At 44.9% G+C, this 22,465-nt stretch overlaps 1 protein-coding gene across 2 annotated transcripts in view; it reads right to left on the bottom strand.

Annotated features, from left to right (window-relative positions):
• Nucleotides 1–11,113, bottom strand: part of NHSL2 (NHS like 2) — a 77,396-nt gene extending 66,283 nt beyond the window's left edge. For both annotated transcript variants that reach the window (XM_039331134.1, XM_039331142.1), the window contains exon 1: nucleotides 10,197–11,113. In XM_039331134.1, the coding sequence (XP_039187068.1) occupies nucleotides 10,197–10,476 (280 nt within the window). In that variant the 5' untranslated portion in view covers nucleotides 10,477–11,113. The remainder of the gene's footprint in view (nucleotides 1–10,196) is intronic.
• Between the last annotated feature and the right edge of the window lie 11,352 nt (nucleotides 11,114–22,465).

Here is a 22,465-nt window from a genome sequence, read left to right as displayed (position 1 = left end):
CCTTGTGTTGTTGTGTAAACTATTTGCATGCACCCTGGGTGGTACAACTCCACTTCAGGCAGAACCAAAACACAGCGAAAGAGGCCACCCACCGAGCGGGGATTTATTTTATTTTAATTTGCTTTTTCTTTTTTGCAAAGATGATTCTGGCGCTTGGCATTTGCTGTTCCTGCTCCCACACCGGGTGCACAAATCTTTACCATCCCTCTTTCATCTATTTTGGCGGCGTTGCCAATTCTCCGCTGTTCTTTCATATCGCCAGGAATGTTGGTGCAGCATCCTCCTTCCAAACAGCAGCAGGAAAAAGAGGGAAGTGGTGGATCCAATTTCCCCCAGCCAGGCCAGATCACCTCTCCTGCTGAAGGATTATTTAGAAGTGCTGGCACCAACCTGTTTTTTAACTCCAGGGGGGGAGCAAAGCTCTTTGAGGAAACCTTGAAGTATCTTTCTCGACTTGCTTGCAATCAAAACATTCCAGGAATGAGGGAGACTAGTATAGCTATTTCGGACTCATTAGCTATAGCTATACTAGTTTCCCACTTAATTCTTTAACTCTTTGTCAGCAAAAAAGAAATCTGAATTTGTAATGTATCGCAGTTGCGACTTGAGCCTGCTTCATGCCCCTAGTTTGGGGGGGGGGGGGCAGCAAGGCAAAAATGGTTATAAAAAAGTAGAACTGCAGTAGAGCAGTCAAAAAATGTCAAGGTGCAATCAATCAGACCGGTCTGTCTGAAAAGCTTTCTGTATGTGTATGTATGTATGTATATATGTATGTCTGTCTGTATGTATGTATATGTGTATATCTATATGTATGTATGTATGTGTGTGTGAATATATATATTTACCTTGAATGAGCACCCTGTCAACCCAAATATGGGAGAAAGAAATCTTCTTTCTTTTCTTTTCTTCTCCTCCCCCTGTCTCTCTCCTTATACAGCTGACAAAGTGAGGAGAGCCTGTGGCTTAGAGGTTATAACAACTGCCTAACATGCAGATAGCCCAGGTTCGAATCTCAGAAGAGTAAGTTTGGCTGAAGAGAGTTAAAGGAACTCGAAATAGCTATACCATTCTCTCTTTATTCTTTGTTAGCAACCTAAATATTTGTTTTCTGAGGTTTTCGCAGGTGTTTGTATGTAGGTCTTTGGTTATTCGGGTTCTCTCCCGCGTCAAATTGGAAGTGTCTTGGCAACGTTTCAACAAAGTCTCATTCGTCATCTTCAGGCTGGTGTTTTCGGCTTCATCCAATCAGTTGCGGCTTCATCCAATCAGTTCGTACCCGCACTGGCAGTTAAAAGGAAGAAACAGCTACGATCACACATTGCTCCTAGTAGCACGAAGCCAAAAACACCAGCCTGAAGATGATGAATGAGACTTCGTCGAAACGTCACCAAGACACTTCCAATTTGACGCGGGAGAGAACCCGAATAACCAAAGACCTATATATACATACATACATACATACATATGGTTTTTTTACACACACACACCCAAAAATTAACACAGGTAGTCCTTGACTTACAACAGTTCATTTAGTGACCATTCCAACTTATAACAGCACTGAAAAATGCGACTTAGGACCATTTTTCACACTTATGACCCTTGCAACATCCCCAGGGTCATGTGATTTACGTTCAGAAGCTTGACAACCAGTTCATATTTATGACAGATGCAGGGTGGTGGGGAGGGATGTCACGTGATTCATCTGACTTCCTGACAAGCAGAAGGGTGGGGTTGCCAATCCCATCCTCCACCTGGTAGTAACTATAGTATGGGAGACTGACCTAACAGCAAAATAAATGTTACTTTTTGCCATCTACAAGTTAGGGCAGAGAGATATGGTGGCTTGAGGAGAAGATGGAAAAAAAGGAAAACATTGAGAAAAGAGACCATTTTATTCAGTTTTTTCTTTTGTTCTCCCTTTCGTTTTTCCAGTCGTTTGCATTTCTATTTCTACCATTTTTTTTTTGTTAATTACTCGAGCTCTCTTTTCCCAGTCCGTTTTCCATGAGGACTAGAAACTTTAAAAGAAAACCAGACACTTCACTGATCGGGGCTGCGTACAGGGAGGCGTAACATCCTATCAGATGAAGACAAAACTTAACACGCCCTACAGAGCCAGCTCGGATGGTTGCGCCGTTCTTCTGCAAAGTGTTCTATGCGCCAAGGAGAGAAAACAGCAGCTGAAGCGCCATGCAAGGGTGTATGAAGAGCTTAAGGGCAAAGCAAAGGGTTCCCCGTGTGGAATTGCTTTCCAGAATCCAGCAGCTTTCTGCAACCTGGGTCACATCTCTGTATTTGCTGTCTTTGCCAAGCCTGCTTTCTCTTTGCCAAAATCTACACTCTGGGCTGCCCTCTGGATCGCAGCCTGAAATCTGGAAGTGATTTTCTTCCTTCAAGCATCCTGGTCTGCTTGGAAGTTCGCAAAGCCTCTAGCCTCATAAATCTCGCTGGGATGGAAACCGTTTCCAAACCCGGACTCTTGTTTTCTTTCGCGTCCAATGGGCCCCGCCCGTCTTTGATTCTCTATTTTTCCACCCCAGTGTCGACCTAGCAGGATTGTCTCCTGCAGAAAGAAGAGGGTCTGCTGAGAAAGCTTCTCAGGAATGGTGGTGATTCAAAAGAGCCTCTCTCCTTTTAATTCTTTAATTCTTTTCCCCAACTTTAATCCTGTACAGACTTTACTGGGACTACAGCTCCCAACACCGTCCAGCCATCTGCAAACCTTTCATCCAAGGAGACTCCATCGATTTGCAGTCAAGAACGTTCCCATTCCCTCTTCACTCTAGATACCAAAGAACAACTTGCAAGCTTAACAAAATGATGGGCCGATGTCCAAGTTCTACGAATGGAGGCATTTTAACAAAGTCCAGAGCAGAATGGAAAGAAACAGGAAGAGATTTCTTGTCTAGAGAGCTAGTATTGTCTACATCAGTGGTTCTCAACCTTTTTAATGCTGCGACCCCCAACCGGTCGTAAGTCGAGGCCTACTCAACTGGTCGTAAGTCGAGGACTACTCAACTGGTACAGCACCGTTTGCAGAATGGGGCTTTTGGCGGGCTCAGCAGGGCAGAAACAGCCTGGACAATTCCTATTGGCTTTTGAAAGCCAATAGAATTAGACTCTATTCAAGAGAGTCTATTCTATTGGCTTTCAAAAGCCAATAGAATAAAAGGGAGTAGCACAGCTAAGGAAAAGGGGGGGGAAATGGTGGAATGCGTTGTTTGCCGACCCCTGTGAAATGGTCGTTCGATCCCAAATGGGGTCCCGACCCACAGGTTGAGAACCACTGGTCTACATCCTTTTTAAAAAAAATAATAATAATAATTCCCAATAGGGATGACCTCTTGAAGTATGGATTTCAAGTTCCAGAAAATTCCCAAGAATGTATGGTCAAGGCTTGAGAATCCTGGAAGTTGAACCCAGGTCTTTGGAAGTTCCCCAGCTTACAAAATACCTGCCTCTATCATCTACCACCTGCAACTTGCTTATTTGAGTGGAGAGGGCTCACCTTGAACTGGAACTAAAAAAGTTTGTTTGTTAAATTGACCTTTCACTTTTTGTAAGGTAGCTTACGTGGGCCTCACAAGAACCATTCCGTGAACTAAGTTGAGAAGAGAATGTGTGTACCCGAAAGTCACCATGACTGTGAACGAATGTGAATTTGGGACTCTTTAATGTCACCAAGATCTTAGACCAGGGGTGTCAAACTCAATTTCATTGAGGGCTGCATCAGCATTGCAGTTGCCCAAAGGGGGCTGGTTGGGTGTGGCCAGGGTGGGTGCGGCCTACTGGGTGGACGTGGATGGAGTGGGTGTGGCCTACTGGGTGGGCATGGCCAGCTCTACATCGTTCGCATCAAGAGTGCCTGTGGGGGCCTGGGCAGGAGTGGAACAGATCTGAGGGTCTCTGGCAGAAGAGGGTGGGACCAGGGCAAGTGCCAAGGCATGGTCCACTGGAGGAGCCTCACTGCTCCTCTCAGGCTATGCAGGGGGGGCAGCTGAATGGTGGTGTGGGCTGCCCAGAGCCCTGGGCAGGAAAAGTCAAATGCCCAGCCTGGCCCTTGAGTACCCGCGGCACCAAGACCAGCCCCACTTCCTCAAGGCTGCTGTTCAAGGTTCTCCTGGTTCCTCGCTGTTTCTAGACAGCCTTGTGGAGCTAAGACTGAATGTGTTTCAGCATAGATGGCCACCACAAAATTGTACATTGGCTCCTGGCCGGCCTGGTCCAGGGCCAAGGCATAAGGGGCCGTTCCCTCACTGTTTCCAGGATGGCTTCGCAGGCCACATGAAACCACTTCGTGGGCCGGGCCTTGTGTTTGACATGTCTGTCTTAGACATTTGGCTGTACTGACACTCGTATAAAGATGGCTTGTATTTCAATGTGCCCTTTTCTAATTTCACACCTTGGAATCAATCGTCGTTCAAAACTGGCATTTTGCAGCATTGTGGCAAAGCAGCCTGCCAATGAAACACAAGAAAACCCCGAAAGACATCCGTGGAAGTCTATGTACCAGCAAATGCCTATCTTCATGAAAATAAGGAACTTCAATGTACCTCATCATCTAAAACCTCTGGACACGTATTGCAAAGCACCTCTAAAAATGCACATGCATGGAGAGACCTGCAAAATACATGCAAAAAAAGAACACATGCAGAAGGAATGGTATAAAGTAGTTCAGGGGTCTTCAACCTTGGCCACTTTAAGACTTGTGGACTTCAACTGCCAGAATTCCTCAGCCAGCTTTCAGCTTTCCCCTGAACTAGAGGGATTTGCCTGAGCAGAAGGGAAAACCATCATGTACCATATGGATTCAGCAATTCCAGTCCAATAAACACTGCAACCATCTCTAAACAGTCTAAAGTTGTTCTCCCAGCTGGATCCTAAGTTCTCTCTCTCTCTCTCTCTCTCTCTCTCTCTCTCTCTCTCTCTCTTTCCCTCCCTGTCCAATTGATCTGCAACTTTAGCATGTTTGGGAGCCTTGCAAACTTCTGATTTGGCCAAGGCCATTAAGCAGTGGGAAATGTATTTCTGGAACACTGTATTCCTTTTCAGCCTTTGGGGCGAACATACTGTCCTTTGGACAAGGCCCAGCCAAGCCTGATCCCAGGGGCAGCACCTTCTCTTTTCTTGTGGAACGTCAAGGACGCTTCTCCTCCTCTGTCCCACAAGGGATGTCTCCTCTTCTCTGCCCAGCTTCCACAGAGATCCGCTTTGCTCTCCATACTGGCTGGGGAAATCTGGGAATTGGAATCCACACATCTTAAGGTCACTGAAGTTGAGAAGCTCTGATGCAAATAGCTCTGTGAACTGTCCTCCCTTCAGTGGTCCTGATTGAGATTGAACCTGATAGCAGCTACAGGGGAAATAAGGGGGGGGGGTGAGTCTGGAAGGAAAGGGGTGCTGGTCCTGGATAGTGGGGGTTGCAAGTCCAACCTAGCTGTCTTATAATGCGGTGGAAGTAATCTTTTCTCTTGTTATTTTTTTGAGAGGGGACACGGAGAATATGTTAAGAGGGAGTGGAAGACGTTCTCATCCCCAGGGACTTTCCTTCCCATTCCTTACTGTCCCAAAACAAAGCAAAACAAGCCAAGAAATGTTGACTCCAATCTGTCCATTTGGCCCAGCTCCTTCCTTGAGTAAGGAATGAAGATGGCCTTCCCTTCCCAAATATTATTCTTAGCTCAGCCAAAGAAAACACAACAGCTGTCCACCCACCCAACTCAAGGCATAGACGTTGCCTACAAATACAGTCACCCTACATCCTTTATCATAAAAGGCAGTCCTTTATTTCAGAAAGCTGTCCTTCAGATAGATAGACAGAGATTAGATAGATAGATAGATAGATAGATAGATAGATAGATAGATAGATAGATAGATAGATTAGATAGATGGACAGACATGATAGATAGATAGATAGATAGATGATGGACAGACATGATAGATAGATAGATGATGGACAGACATGATAAATAGATAGATAGATAGATAGATAGATAGATAGATAGATAGATAGATAGATAGATAGATAGATAGATAGACAGACAGACAGACAGACAGATAGATGATGGACAGACATGATAGATAGATAGATAGATAGATAGATAGATAGATAGATAGATAGATAGATAGATAGATAGATAGATAGATAGATAGATAGATAGATAGAGATGATGGACAGACATGATAGATAGATAGATAGATAGATAGATAGATAGATAGATAGATAGATAGATAGATAGATAGATTAGAGGATGGACAGACATGATAGATAGATAGATATATATATAGAGAGAGAGATGTTATGTATTTATTTTCTTCTCAAAAACTCATTTTGGCCCTTTATTTGGGTCATTTAAGTTTTGCCATGCAAAAGGGCCCAGCCTTTCATGTTTGAGTGAAAAATATGGAAATAGGGTTGTTGTTGTTGTTTCAAGTAAAAGTAGATACATGGTTTGGTTTTGAGATATTATTTTTGGAAATACGCATTTGGTTTCTGTGGATGGTCTGCTTCGGAGATGTTTTGAAAAGATGATAAGTCCCTTATTTGGTGCGCTTCAGTCGCCAGCAGCATTATACAAGAAAAACTTCCTTTTCTCCTACTTTTCATGCTGAGAATATGCTTGAAGAAACGCACAGGCAGAGTCTGCTCCTCCTATCACAGGAGAATTCTGGTCATAAATCAAGAACTACCTGAACTAACTTTAAAACGGTAACTGTCTGGGTTAATTTCATCAAGGGTTTTAAATTTTCTAGAAAGCTTCAGCACCTGCCATTTTAAAAATAACCTCCCCCTTTGCTAGAGTGAAATGCTGTTAATTCAATGACAACTGAAGGAGACAATGTGACGCAAATGGCTTTCTCCAGGCACAATTACCAGGTTTTGACCGCCTTTTTCTCACCAGTCCTTGCAAAGCTGCTGGACGTTATTCCCATTTTACAGATGAAACCTCTCCAGCCCAGCTTCCTGTCTCCACATGTTTGGCTTCAGAGTTTCGCAGGGGGACATGGAGGCAAAACTCTGGGGAATAATAAAGAGTTCATTGACTCTTGATTTCCTGTCGCTCTTTCCCACCCTCCAGCGGTTTCAAGTTTCGATTCTCTGCCAATTTGGCAAGGTTCTCCTTGCAAGGCTGAAGTCCAAGCCCAGGAAGAATCAGTACCCCGCCCTGTGGCTCCTTCCTGCGTGCCGAATGCAATTCTACATGATGTTCTGGGTTTGGGTTTCATCTATTCTCCCACTCCTAATTCCCTGTATCTGGAACTCCAGCCGATGAATCATCCCCGAAGTTCTTACATCCCAGAATACACAACAAAAGCTGAAGGAGGATCCAGTTGCAACAGGAGAGGATAGCGCCTTAGATACACAGCTTCGCTCTGAGACCGGACGCTTAACTCTTTATTGCCACGACTTCTTATTAACCTCAGAAGTCTGAATTCAAAGAGAGCAGCCAGTTAAGACGGAGGATACTCATATTTAAGTTCTTCCCTGGAAGTGGAACTGATTAGATGACCTCAAACTGCCTAAATAAGTCCTAGAGCAGTGGTTCTCAACCTGTGGGTCGGGACCCCATTTGGGGTCGAACGACCATTTCACGGGGGTCGCCAAACAACGCAGTCCGCCATTTTTTCCCCCTTTTCCTTAGCTGTGCTACTCCCTTTTATTCTATTGGCTTTTGAAAGCCAATAGAATAGACTCTCTTGAATAGAGTCTAATTCTATTGGCTTTCAAAAGCCAATAGGAATTGTCCAGGCTGTCTCTGCCTTGCTGAGTCTGCCAAAAGTCCCATTCTGCAAACGGTGCTGCACCAGTTGAGTAGTCCTCGACTTACGACCGGTTGAGTAGTCCTCGACTTACAATCGGTTGGGGGTCGCGGCATTAAAAAGGTTGAGAACCACTGTCCTAGAAGAAAACAAAGACCCTTAAACACTTATTATTGTCACACTCAAGTTTCTAAGACTATAGGCTTCTTCAGCCCAGTGCGATACGCAACAGGTTCTATGCTGCTGCCACCAGATAAGTACCAATAGGCGTGGTGGCACAGTGGTTAGAATGCAGTATTGCAGGCAGACTCTGCCCATTGCCAGGAGTTCAATCTTGACTGGCTCAAAGTTGACTCAGCCTTCCATCCTTCCCAGATTGTTGTCGGCAATATGCTAACATTGTAAACCACTGTTAAAGCACTGTGAAGCGGTATATAAGTCTAAGACAGGGGTCTTCAAACTTGGCCCTTTGATGACTTGTGGATTTCAACTGCCAGAATTCCTCAGCCAGCATGCCTGGCTGAGGAATTCTGGGAGTTGAAGTCCACAAGTCATCAAAGGGCCAAGTTTGAAGATCCCCTAGTCTAGGCGCTATTGCTATACTTCAATACTTCTGGAGTACATCCAGGTTAGGGAAAGCTGCAACAGACTGGCTCCCCCATGGTGGCTGAAGAATTCTGGGAATTGAAGTCCACATATCTTCATACTGCCGAGGCTAAGGAATATTGCCCGATGATTTATTGTTTGATTCTTTTATTTTAATGTGCCCAGTCAGCTGCTGACTCGGAAGGAAAAGGGAAACTATTCCCTAAGAGCAGGACATATTAACTACTCGTGCGGAATATAAATAAACAGCATCTCCAAAAGGGTTATGTTTGGCCACATGAAGGTTAAGTCTGGACACCCAGGAAGCATCATTTATACGTGCACCACAAATCTGTCTGCAGCTTCTGCGCCCAAGTGCAGTTTTCCTTCTGCCCCACTTAGGCAGCTGACCAAATTTCAAGGCTGCTTTGGGCTGTCTTGAGCAGAGGAACCAATGTTGCTGTTAGTTGCAAAGTCATTTCCGAAACCATTGTGACCCCATGGACAACATTCCTCCAGGCCTTCCTGTCCTCTACCATCTTCTGGAGTCCATTTAAGCTCACGCCTCCTGCTTCAGTGACTCCATCCAGCCACCTCATTCTCTGTCGTCCCCTTCTTCTCTTGCCCTCCATCTTTCCCAGCATCAGGCCCTTCTCCAGGGAGTCCTTCCTTCTCATCAGGTGGCCAAAGTACTTGAGTTTCAACTTCAGGATCTGGCCTTCTAAAGAGCAGTTTTTACCCCATGGACAGTATCAAAAGGCAAAAAGAGGAACTAACAGCCAATGTCAAAGCCAATTCAAACTCTCCCAGGATTTGAACAGTTTTCTCTGGAAGGAAAGGCACTTTTTACATTTTTTTTCTGTACTTCCTCAGTTAAGAAATACTACTCCAGGATGCTGCAGCAGTCATTAAATACATGCTGGCAGCAAGGCATCCTGATTTTGATCACAAGATCAAAATACTACGGCGGGGGGGGGGGGAGGGAAAACACTACAGTGGTTAAAAGTGCCAGTTACTATTTTCAGCACGGATACAACTTTGAACAGTCGTTCAACGAGGACTTATCTGTACCAGAAAAACAGCAAGTTGCCTCCCTGGGAAGCAGTAACACCATTCACACAAGCTTGTAAGAGAAGCAGCCTCCTTCCAGAGGCATTCAAAGTGCACACACAGGAGCATCCGAAGGTAAATGCACAGGAGCATCCGAAGGTAAACCTTAATTAAGCTGCAGCATCTGCCCGACTTAATTAGCTCTGGTCTCAGGTCTCTGTTCAGGATAATGGAGGGTACAGCAGGCCTTGCAGTCCAAAGGACGCATAGCTTACAAGCGGAATGTCTCCACCCCTTAATCAGGGGGTTCCTCTCCTTTTCCTTCAGTTCCCCCCCCCCCGCCACGAGCTTTTGCTCGCCCCCTTTCGGAGGGGACCACCAAGGCTAACAGAAGGGAAGAAAGCAAAGCCACGTAACAGCAACGACCCTTCACCGTTCTCGGAAGGGGAAAAGGCGAAAGCCTCTGACCATAAGCAAAGTGTCCCCCCCCCCTTCCTCACTGAACATCCAAACTAGGGAGTTGCAGGAAGGTGGATATCAGAATAACAGAGTTGGAAGGGACCTGGGAGATCATGTAGTCCAACCCCCCCCCTCTTGCTCAAGCAAGAGACCCTACCCCGGCTGTCCATTTCCTTCTTGAAAAATCTCCAGGGATGATTTGGGGAGGACCCTGAAGCCCACCGCCCTTTCCTCCGCGCTTCGCTGGGGTTGCAACGTCCCCCTTTCGCCGGGAGGGGTTGTCGGCTGGGTCCCCCCGTTCCCCCCCTCCTCCTCCCCTCCTCTCGCCCCCTCCCTCTTACCTGGCTCCGAAGAAGCCCCCGGGCGGAGCAGGCCACGCACGCGGCGGAGGCGCCCCCGCAGGCGGTGGGCGCGGCGGGAGAGCTCCAGCAGGCGCCCCTCCAGGTCGCCCAGCAGCGCCGCCGAGTGGCCGCATAGGTCGGCCAGCTGGCGGAGGAGGACCAGCGTCGTCTGGCCGCACACCTCGTGCAGCTGGGCCAGCGGCAGCGCGGCCAGGCTGGGGGCCGTGGCCGCCGAAGGGAGCAGCCGCCGGGGCTCCACCGTGCGCTTCCAGAAAGGCATCGCGCCCTCGGGGGCTCCACCGTCGCGGCCCGAGGGCCGGCGCGCGCCAGGGTCTGCGGGGCCGTTAGACGGGGAGGAAATCCAGGCGGGGGCGAGCCGTCGGTTCCTCGGCCCGTTGCGCGCCCAGCGGACCCTTGGACTCGCCCGTCGGAAGAGCCGGAGGAGGAACTGTCCGGGGACGCCTCCAGGACGCTCCCCCGGGACGCGTCTCCTTTCCAAGCGGGGGAACTCCGGACGGCGCGGACGGGCCACCAGTTGGAGCTCCTGGACGGCGGCAAAGGCGCTTTTCCTCCAGCCTTCCAAAATCTGGCTTTTCGGCTCTCCTATCTCCTGAGGGGCTAGCCGAGTCGCCAAAGAAAGCTCCCTCGGCGGCGCGGTTGGACGGGGCGGCTCTGCTTTTAGGATCGCGGCTCCGTGAAGGGGCGCAGCTTCCCCAGCGCCAAAAGGGAGATTTAACCGGAATGGACCGCTTTGGGGAAGGAAACGGACGCGCAAAAAAAAGCTACACACACACGAAAAACCCGCCTCTCCTTGGCTGGCCGACAAAAGCGCGCCGGAGCGAGGCAGGCAAAAGGGACGCGCGTTTCAGTCTATGACTTTCTCTCCGGCCTGCAAGGTTTCCGATGTTGGCCTACGAAGCAGGGTTGTTGTGTGGATTTAATGGGGGGGGGGGAATGGGGGAATCGTGCTTGGGAGAAAGTTGGGATCCCCGCCTAAGGAATAAAAATGAATCCAGGCAGCTAAAAACATCAACAAAACAAAAGTGGATACCCGGTCAAATCACCGTATACTTTTTTTGTAAATGCTCAGAATTAGTTTTTGAATTTCTCAACTCCATTATTCCCCTTGCGAGGCACAAGTAGTGGATTCTGCCTTTTGCACTGTGCATGAGAACAAAATGGTATGTTGAGTAATATATGTTATTTTCCAGCCTGGGTATATAGGATGGGTCATCTCTTATTTGTGGAGATTATTAGCTGATCGTTCTTGCTGGACCTGATCTCTTTAACGCAACACACATACATCTCGCCGTCCATTTGACCCCAGACTTTAAATGGAATACATTAAAGTCGTCTTTGAGTCAAGTTCACTCTCACAGACGTTTCTCTATAGGTTTTTTTTTGGCATGATACAAATTCATTAAGGCTCTAGAAACTTTACAATTACGGAATGAAACTACTTGAGTTACATCTACATGGTTGTAAAAAATAAAAAAGACTTGTAAAAATGGATTTATAGCGACATCTAATGGCAGACAGTGGAGGAACTAAAGAGCCTCTTGACGCGGGTGAAGGAGAGGGCAAAAGTTGTCTTGAAACTCAACATTAAGAAAACCAAGATCATGGCATCCGGCCTTCTCAATTCCTGGCAGATAGATGGGGAAGAAATGGAGGTAGTGACAGATTTTCTTTTCCTGGGCTCCAAGATCAGATGGGGACTGCAGCCAAGAAATTAAAAGACGCTTGCTCCTGGGGAGGAAAGCTATGGCAAATCTAGACAACATACTAAAAAGCAGAGACATCACCCTGCCAACAAAAGTGCGTATAGTCCAGGCCATGGTTTTCCCAGTTGCAATGTATGGCTGTGAAAGTTGGACCGTAAGAAAGGCTGAGAGCCAAAGAATTGAGGCCTTTGAACTATGGTGCTGGAGAAGACTCCTGCAAGTCCCCTGGACTGCAAGGCGTTCAAACCGGTCAGTCCTAGAAGAGATCAACCCTGACTGCTCTTTAGAAGGCCAGATCCTGAAGTTGAAACTCAAGTGCTTTGGCCACCGAATGAGAAGGAAGGACTCACTGGAGAAAAGCCTGATGCTGGGAAAGATTGAGGGCAATAGAAGAAGGGGACGACAGAGAAGGAGGTGGCTGGATGGAGTCACTGAAGCAGGAGGCATGAGCTTCAATGGACTCCAGAAGATGGTAGAGGACAGGAAGGCCTGGAGGAATGTTGTCCATGGGGTGGTGATGGGTTGGACACAACTTCACAACTAACAAGTGACACCTGCTGGCCAATGAATAAACAACATTAGAACTCGCTTAGATATCATATTTATGTTTCAAAATTAAATTGAAAGTTGCAGAGCATCCCCAGGTTTTCACATAACAAATTTCATTGTTTCCATTTGAAAGGCAACACATTATCTCTGTTGATTTCAATGGGCTGAGTCTCAAAGTCAAAAGTGACAAATGCAAAACACAAATTATGTTTGTGTTTGTTTCAATAGCCTCAACGAGTAGCCAGGTGGACCTCCCTCGGGTGGATTCAAAAGCTAAGCAGAGTCAGCTTGGGACGCTGACGTAAAAATTTGCATTTACTGGTGTAAAAAAAGGATCAGGGCTATAGGAAATAATAAAAATAATTTTTAAAAAATCAAGTATTGCTATCAAGAAAATTGCATGGATATGTCCATAAAGTCACCAGGAACCAAATCAGATAGAGACGTTACCTTAATGGATTGGATTATTAAGTAAAGTCAAGAGTTCTGTTGCATCAAAGTACTTTATGTCTTAGTCATCTAGGGAGAATGATCTGGAAGTACATCCTAACTTCTTTCGCACAAATCATCAGTGGAAATCCTGCAGTGACTGGACTCAAACATTGCCTAAAGTTAAACCACAGTTTGCTAAATGACAATTAACATATGCAAAGCCATAAATGATAGCTTTCAAATTGCACTTGGCTGGTTTAGGTGCCAGTGCCATTGAGTGAATAACCCAGATGTTAAGCAAATCTGGTTTACCCCATTGCGCTTGTCAGAGGTTGGCTGGGAAGGTTACAAGTGGCAATTGTGTGACCCAGGGAGATTGCAATTGTTTGTAAATACATGCTGGTTGCCGAGCATCTGGATTCTGATTATATGTGGGGATACTGTGATGTTGTAAGTAAGAAGACTGGTCATAAGACTTTTTTCAGTTTTGTTGTAACTTTGAGTGGTCATTAGATGTTAATCAAGGACTACATATAGTAACAATGTAAACCCTTGGACTATGGACCCAATCCCTACGGCAGTGACAAGCTGGCCTCTTAGTTTTGTTGGAACAGGCTGATGAGTGGATGCTTCTGTGGCATGTTTTAATTTGGCGTCTTCCTGAATTCAGTAGCCAAACTCCACAATTTCACAGTTCCTTTAATTGTAGCCAACCACTTCCATCTCCTCCTGAGGTCCTGTCCTGCTCAGCTTGTTGCTGTTAGTTGCAAAGTCCTGTCCGAACCATCGCAACCCCATGGACAATGTTCCTCCAGGCCTTCCTATCCTCTACCATCTTCTGGAGTCCACTTAAGCTCATGCCTCCTGCTTCAGTGACTCCATCCAGCCACCTCCTTCTCTGTCGTCCCCTTCTTCTCTTGCCCTCCATCTTTCCCAGCATCAGGCTCTTCTCCAGGGAGTCCTTCCTTCTGGCCAAAGTATTTGAGTTTCAGCTTCGGGATCTGGCCTTCTAAAGAGCAGTCAGGGTTGATCTCTAGGAGTGACCGGTTTGATCGCCTTGCAGTCCAGGGGACTCACAGGAGTCTTCTCCAGCACCAAAGTTCAAAGACCTCAATTCTTTGTCACTCAGCCTTTCTTATGGTCCAACTTTCACAGCCATACATTGCAACTGGAAAAACCATGGCCTTGACTATATGCACCTGCTCAGCTACAGAGAGCAAAACACACTGAAGTTCCAAAAAGGACCCACTTTTAGAAAGTGATCTCTGCTGATGCACAAGCCTGGATCCCAGCTCAAAACCTCACCTGCTGCTGCGGTACCAATTGATTTTCTTTCATTAGCGCATAGCGGGGATGGGGAAAAAAATGTCACTCAGCAGCAATCAATCAATGTCAGTTCCATTGGGGATGACAAATGCCTTTCCACGCTTTAACTTGGTTGATGGAGCTGGTAAAATACCTAGCTTTTTGCAGGTATTTTTAAAAACACACACGCCAAGGGCATATTTAAGGGGCTGGGCTACTGTCCTGCGTGTTGTTAGGAGTTCTCCTTGAGGAATGGCTAGAACAGAGGTGTCAAACTCACAGCACCACATGACGTGTGGCAACGTATCGTGACTTTTTTTTCCCATTGCCATCAATGGGGTGGGCAGTTTTTGCTTTGATGCTTCCTGCCTGCAGGCACGGCAGTTTGATAGCCCTGGGCTAGAACAATTCAAACTATGAGAGAAAGAGAGAAGGGAAGGGAAAGAAAAAGGAAGGGAAGGGAAGGGAAAAGGAGAAGAGAAGGGGAGGGGAAAGGGAAGGGAAGGGAAAGAAGGGGAGGTGAGGAGAGAAGAGAAGGGGAGGAAGGGAAGCAGAAAGAGAAAGGAAGGGGAGAGAAGGGAAGAGGAAAGGAGAAGAGGAGGGGAGGGGAAAGGGGAGGGGAGGGAGAAGAGGAGGAAGGGAAGCAGAAAGGGAAGGTGAGAGAAGAAATGAAAAGGGGAGAAAGAAAAGGAGGAGGGGAAAGAGAGAAATAAAAAGACAGAACAAAATAAAGCCATTTGAAGAAGCAGCTCATGAGCAGGTGCAGCTGCCCATCACCTGCTATTCTGAACTACCACTTGGAACTATCCGTGTGGCGGAGTCCTGGAACAACACCCTTCAGTCCACACCCCTAATCTTCCAGTATTTTCCCTATCAACATTGATCGTTCCCACTGATTACTTTCTCTTTGGGAAGGCTGCTATGGGCACCCAACTCTGGGCATCCTCGCTATCTACGGGTTTTGACATCCGGAAGGTGGTAGACCACCTTCCTGGTTCCATGGCTGCCACTCTTTGGAAAATTTCTTAGTTGGTCTTTTTTTAAAAAAAAAATAAAAATCTGTCGTTGAGAGCAATGATTTTGTTTCAGAAAATATCAACTGTGATCCCCCACCTAGATTTTTACCTAAGCTTGCCAGCAGAGGGAGTGGGACGCCAATGATAGCTTATGTATATGTGTGCATGCACACATTTGTATAAATATATATACACAGAGAGAGATATATAAATATAAAATGCGTGCATCAACAAACAGCTCTGGTGAAAATTCTGACTTGGCCCCTAAAAAAAAGCCAATTGGAAAAAAAACATTTTTTTTTAACACACCTGCTGGACAGTCTCAATGGTTAGAGCGAAGGCAATTTCTTTGTTCTGTTCCTCAGCAGTGGACGTTTCGCTGCTCTGTCGTTTATTCTCCTCGTTCTTTTCCTAGCGACATCTGATTTTCAACACAAAGTGTTCCAACACTGGAAAGAAAAGAGCAAACTGAACGTGGGGCCAGCTGACCAATCCCGCTCAGGATGGACCTATTTCTTCGTTAAGTGGTAGAAAGGTCAAAGCATGCCATCTTCACCTTAGGGCAAGAATGCTTCCTTTTGCTTCTTCCAGCAAATAAAGATATACTATTCCTAAACATGGAGGTTCTGGAGATTAAGAGCCATTGGTAAAAGGAACAAGAGAATTAAATGACAAGAAACAAGGATTGAAAAATAGACTGGACAACCAGTTGACCTGGAGAGTATAAAGTCTGCTGCCTTCAGCAGGGGGTTGGACTAGAAGACCTTCAAAGTCCATTCCAATCCTACTCTACTCTACTCTACTCTACTCTACTCTACTCTACTCTACCCTACTCTACTCTACTGTCTTATCCCTACCCCTATCTCTAATGCTCTACACTCTTATCCCTATCCCTATTCCTATTCCTATCCCTAATCCTCTACTCTACTCTACTCTACTCTACTCTACTCTACTCTACTCTACTCTACTCTTATTCCTATCCCTAATACTCTATTCTACTCTACTCTACTCTACTCTACTCTACTCTAATCCCTATCCCTATCTCTAATACTCTACTCTACTCTATACTCTTATTCCTATCCCTATTCCTATCCCTAATCCTCTACTCTACTCTACTCTACTCTATTCTTATCCCTATCCCTAATCGTCTACTCTACTCTATCTTATCCCTATCCCTATCCCTATCTCTATCCCTATCCCTAATCCTCTACTCTACTTTACCCTATCCTACCCTACCCTACTCTGATATAATAGAATAATAGGCAAGAAGAAATTTTCTGACACTGAGAATAATTAAACAGTGAATAGCTTGCCTCTTGGTGTTGTGGATACTCCATCGTAGGTGGTTTTCAAAAACAGAGTGGACAAGCATTTGACTGTGATGGTATAGTCTCCTGCCTTGAGCAGAGGGTTGGACTAGAAGACCTCCAAAGTCCCTTCCAGCCCTATGATTCTATATCCTAAAAATGAGAGTGAGGAGGGAGAGTTAGGAAATGATGTATCTGGTAGCATTAACATCTCCTGATGTCTTCCTGGATGTGGTGTACAAGTCTCCCAATTTAGAAGCATTTGATGGTTATCTTCAAATTGAAAAGGACTCTGTCAATCCTCATTAGCGTTTGGTAATGAGAGATTATGCAAACTCCTGAGTTCTCTAACAGGAAAAACAAAAGGATAATTTTCTCTTATTTTCTTGGCTTTTTATTCCATATACACACACCAGCCACTGCTTTCTGGCAATGCTTTTTTTTTTAAAATGTTATTGTTTCTTCAGTCTATTCTGATACTATTACTGGGTGCTAATTATCTTCCTTGCATTGATCATTTCCCAAGTCTAATGAATTCTAGCCAACACAGCATACAAAACAAGCCAAATCCCTATCCAGTGGATGCATCCATATAAGCTTAGTTTTCTACCTGGGTGGGCTTTGGGGCTTTGGGCCCCAAATAAAGAGGTGCTTATGATTATGATTATTTTATTCTCAGTGTAGATTTCATCTCTGTAGCTCCTGGTGGTTTCTCATCTTAAGTCCCAAGCAGTTCAGATCCTGGATCATTTTTGAGATTTGCCAAGGTCGATGAGGGCACGGATTATCTTTGCTGAATTAATCATTTCCAAGGTTTAAAGAACCCTACCCAGCATTTCTGTAAATGGATTTGATGAGCAATTGCATCAAAGGAGTCACAGCATATCAGACCAAAAACAAACAGAGACGAGAGAAAGAGAAGAACAGGGCTGGAGATAAAACATACGAAGAACAGTTGCAGGAATTGGGTATGTCTAGTTTAATGAAAAGAAGGACGAGGGGTGACATGATAGCAGTGGCCCAATATCTCAGGCGCTGCCCCAAAGAAGAGGGAGTCAACCTATTTTCCAAAGTACCTGAAGGCAGGACAAGAAGCAATGGATGGAAGCTAATCAATGAGAGAAGCAACCTGGAGTTAAGGAGAAATTTCCTAAGAGTGAGGACAATTAATCAGTGGAATGACTGGTCTCCAGAAGTTGTGGGTCCTCCATCAATGGAGGTTTTAAGAAGAGACTGGACAGCCACTTGTCTGAAATAATATAAGATTTCCTGCCTGAACTGGGGGTTGGACTAGAAGACCTCCAGGGTACCTTCCAATTCTGATATTCTGTTATTCTGCTAAAAAAAAAAAGTGAGACTCTGATAGTCTGACTTTCAAATTTTGGCTCTTATTCTTCATGCAGATCAGACTTGGTTAGAAAAACTATCTTCAACTGCTCTTTCTTGTTATTTTGACTTCTCCTGCCCGTCAGCCCTGCAATGTTGACTCGGGCTTAGAACAACTGGCTCAAGCACAGATCTGTCAAGTGGGAACTGAAATCCAAGATCTCTGGACAGGGCCACATTGAAAAGGCTACTCCTGATAAACAAGTAACATTTCCTAGAAAATATGGGAAATGACCTTGATGGAAATATGCAGGAGCTATTCCTAGGCTAATGGGGCTGAAGTACTTTTTTTTTTTTTTTTAAGTCCAGAAGATACACATAATATTCAGAAGCAGCTCAGGCAGACACCTCCCCGATTCACTAGACCAGTGGTTCTCAACCTGTGGCTCGGGATCCCATTTGGGATCGAACGACCATTTCACGGGGGTCGCCAAACAACGCAGTCCGCCATTTTTTCCCCCCTTTTCCTTAGCTGTGCTACTCCCTTTTATTCTATTGGCTTTTGAAAGCCAATAGAATAGACTCTCTTGAATAGAGTCTAATTCTATTGGCTTTCAAAAGCCAATAGGAATTGTCCAGGCTGTCTCTGCCCTGCTGAGCCCGCCAAAAGTCCCATTCTGCAAACGGTGCTGCACCAGTTGAGTAGTCCTCGACTTACGACCGGTTGGGGGTCGCGGCATTAAAAAGGTTGAGAACCACTGCCCTATGCCATTTCAGACAGGTGGCTGCCCAGCCTTTTCTTAAAAACCTCCAGGAATGAAGCACTTACAACTTAACTGTCCTCACAGTTAGGAAGTTTTATATTCATTTTAGATTCTAGTGTGAATGAGAGCAAACCCCATCCTCTACTAACATGGATGATGTTACCTAGTTGGGTAAATCAGAGATGACCAAGGAGCCCACCGTTCAAACCCTGAGCTACAGAGATTCACTTCCATGGGTCCTACAGTGGAACAGGACTAGCTGTCTCATATTCTTCCATCTGCATTAGGTATAATTGTGGTTAAATTCTTAGGAGAGGTTGAAACCTCACAGGTTTGTGAGACAGACCTTGAGCATTTTCACATCATTTTACAGTTTTCTGAGATTTCAGGAACTCAGGATGCTGCGGTCCCCCGGGACTAAACAAGATTGCCAATCCTCTCCTGGAACAATGAAAATCTAAACCTGTGCTCTCCTGGCTCACTTTTTCCATGCCTAATGACATTCTGAGAAATATACTATTGTTATCATCATCATCATCATCATCATCATCATCATCATCATCAATATAAGCACCTCTTCTCATTGTCAGAGAAAGCTAAGTTTTATTTACTTCAGCTATGCTCCTGGGCTCAAGGGAGTCTTTTGAATCAATATTATGAATGTTTCCTCCTGATGTAAGAGGCCGGTAAAAGTTTAATGCTAATGTAAAAATTAATAACCTGCCTATTTATGTGCTTTGCCAATTTGATTACAGCATGCTGCTATGAAGGGGGGGGGGGCTGGTGACTGAAATATTGTTAGGGTTCTTTTTTTTTTTGCATGTGGAAATAAAACAAAAGGTGGGGGAGTCAGAAAGCAATTCAAATGCAAATTGGGCTCTTCACAAGATGTGGGAATTTGTCATCCACAAGCCTTGCCTTCCTGGACGTCTCTGGTCAGAAGGAATTACCATTGAGCATGAGGAACACATCCCTTGGTTCAATATTGCCCAAGTGTGTTGATCACATCATGGTGTTGGTGATGCATGACGCTGCAGCAGAAGACAGGGCCAGAACCAAAAGTCAACCAAGATATCTGTTTATATCTGGACCACTTCTCATCACAACCACTGAAAGAGAAGAACAAGCAGAGCTGGGGGGGCAGAGTTAAGGGTGCCATCAACTGAGAATCATTGTGTTCCCACAAATGCTCCATATCCAACCCCTCTTGAATTCCGTTGATCTTTATAAGGTGCCAACTTAGTGTTGAATTGTAGTTAACCAGACTCTTATGTATAGACATGAATAAATCTTCTAGGCTACAGTCTTACAAATGGTCTTGATTCTTTGTGTGGGATAAACACATCACAGGATCAGTGGAATATTATACTGTGGAAACTCCCAAAAAAGGATTAGTGTCAGACTTCAAAAACCAAGAGAAACATGGGGAAGTACTTCTGAACAGTTTCGTTGACCATAGATGGAAACTTTGCCAAACTAAAGCAAACGACTTACACCCTTAAGCCTATACTCTGAGAATTCCTAGAGAGGAGCTATCTTCTTCCTGTTCAAACTATCTGAACTTCACTGTCTTTTGCTCCTCTGGAATGTGGCCTCTCCCTCCTGGGAATCCAGACTGCATTCCACCACTATTAGCTAACCCAAGCCACCATTCTTAAAGAATTCAATTAACGTACATGGTGATACAAACTCAAGCCAGTTGCTCATCCAAGGGGGACCTCTTAGGTCAGTCAGTTGATCACTTTTGCTTACCTGGCCCTCCCCAGAAAAAAAAAGAAAGAAAACTTATAGGAAGAAATAGCCTTTTCCATCACAGAAAATACAGAACAGCATAGAAGATACCTTCTAGAATTGGTTAGCCAAGCTACACACCTATTCATTCATGAGGTTTTCAACTTTTGTGAGCCATCGTTCATTATGGCAGCAGGGTATAAATATGATGAATAAACACATTGAGAAATGGGATGTGGATGGCACAACATTTGGCCCAAGTTTGGTTTCTCAAGTGAAACTTGGAGGACCATCCAAGTAATCGTGGGGTTTTTTTTTAAAAAAAAGAATCCATGTTTTAAAATCGCTTTTCACAATAAATCATGAAGGGGTTGAAACTGATGGGTGAAACTTCAAAGAAGCCTTCTGCACCGTCTGTGCTACAATTTTCCATTCCAAGGAGCTTCTTGGAATCTGCCCCTTGCCTTCTTCTTCGGGCCCAAATAGCTTTGCAAAAGAAATGTTTCTAAACGTTGCAAGAGGAAAAAAGGGGAAATAAATCCCTTTTCCCCCTCCTCATCTCCTGGGAGTCTAGCAGTTATCCCTGTGTGAGAATGACTGATATTTCTATATTTGGTTTTTCTTTAAAAAAAAAATAAAGCTAAATACAAGACATAAATAAAGCAGTTAATGTCAAGGTTAATCCAAGCAGAGAAAAAAACAAACGGTCTGAAAGTAGGACTCCTTATCTCAGCCCACCTCTGGTCACCAACCTTTGCCAGATGGGCAGCAAGAATAAAAAAAAAATGGGTTGCAGAAATCTTCCGGATGAAGAAGTCATGCGATAAAAAGATTTTTTTATAAAAAGATCTAAGGCCGCTGAAAAACCACTTTCCATCTCCCTGTCCTGCTCTTTTTCCTTCAACCTGCTTCTTGAACTGCAGATATCAGCCTACTGTGTTCCCCGTCCATCTGTTCCTTGTCAAGCTTCAGGAAAAAAAAGGATCAAACAGTGACTAAAGGAGAGTTGCAAGCAAAAGACCGATCTTCTTCTTGACAGCTAATCCCTTCAGACCCTTTCACGGTTTCCTCCGCAGAAAGTTTTCAACGAGGAAAAGGGGAAGAATTGTTTTAAAAGGGAACGTCGTCTCCTGATACTTCTTTTAATAGTTTGTCTGATTCCACCGCTTTGCTCGAGAATTATTTCATTGTCCTCCGAAAAAGCTTGAGGTTTCAGACTGTTCCCGCTTCACAGCTACGCCAAATAATATATTCAAGAGGGTTAGGCTCTGAATGTATTCGGTTGTGCTGGGTTTATTTCTGTCAGCCCAATCAGGTAAACCAGTTTAGGAAATAGATGCTACAAGAAATATTCTATTTCATTGAAATAGGCTATATGTGCTAACTAAATCCTGAAAACCTGACACGGTTTTTCTTTCCCTTCTTCTTATATTCAAGAAAGTCAAAATCGCTCAGCCACGAGTTTCTTTTTTCTACTCCTTCCCGTTTTTCTGAGCTGAGCTCATGTTGTCTTGTGGGCCCATGGTGTGTTTTCTCCAACACCATCTCTGGGTTCCTCTACAATTCCTGCTAAATTTGAGGGCAGATTTTAGAAGCAGAGACTTTATGTCAAGGGGAGAAAGAGTTAAACAATTATGGGGCCTGGAAAAAGGAAGAGACTTCACTGGGGCTCAACAGCCCTAATGTACTGTAGATATTGTGGAATGTTGTTTTAATCTCTCTTGGGTTATTTCCTCACTAGTGATTCGTTGCATTTTATAGCATCTTTTTTTGAGCTGACAGTAAGTCTCTCTTCATTACTGATTTATTGCCACGGCGATGGTTGGATGACGCCCAAGTCAAGTCTGCTCCTGGTGACTATCTGAATATGTCTATATACTTTTCCTGGTAGCAATATGGAAGTAATTCCCTACTAATTTCTGGGATTTGTCTTATAACCCAGAGATTTGCAGATAGGGAAAATAAACCACATTGACTCTCCTTGGTTTTTTCTGAGAATCAACATTGATTGAAATGGCTCAGATCATCCAGACAAGCATCCCAGAAAGAGACTTTATCAAAATTTCTGCCCCTTCTTGAACTCTCTGCAATATGCAGGCAAACTGCTGAAACTTT

This window comes from Crotalus tigris, unplaced genomic scaffold (assembly GCF_016545835.1).
Source record: "Crotalus tigris isolate CLP2741 ecotype Arizona unplaced genomic scaffold, ASM1654583v1 scf7180000017622.5263843, whole genome shotgun sequence".
NCBI lineage: Eukaryota > Metazoa > Chordata > Lepidosauria > Squamata > Viperidae > Crotalus > Crotalus tigris.
This window is presented reverse-complemented; position numbering and strand designations above follow the sequence as displayed.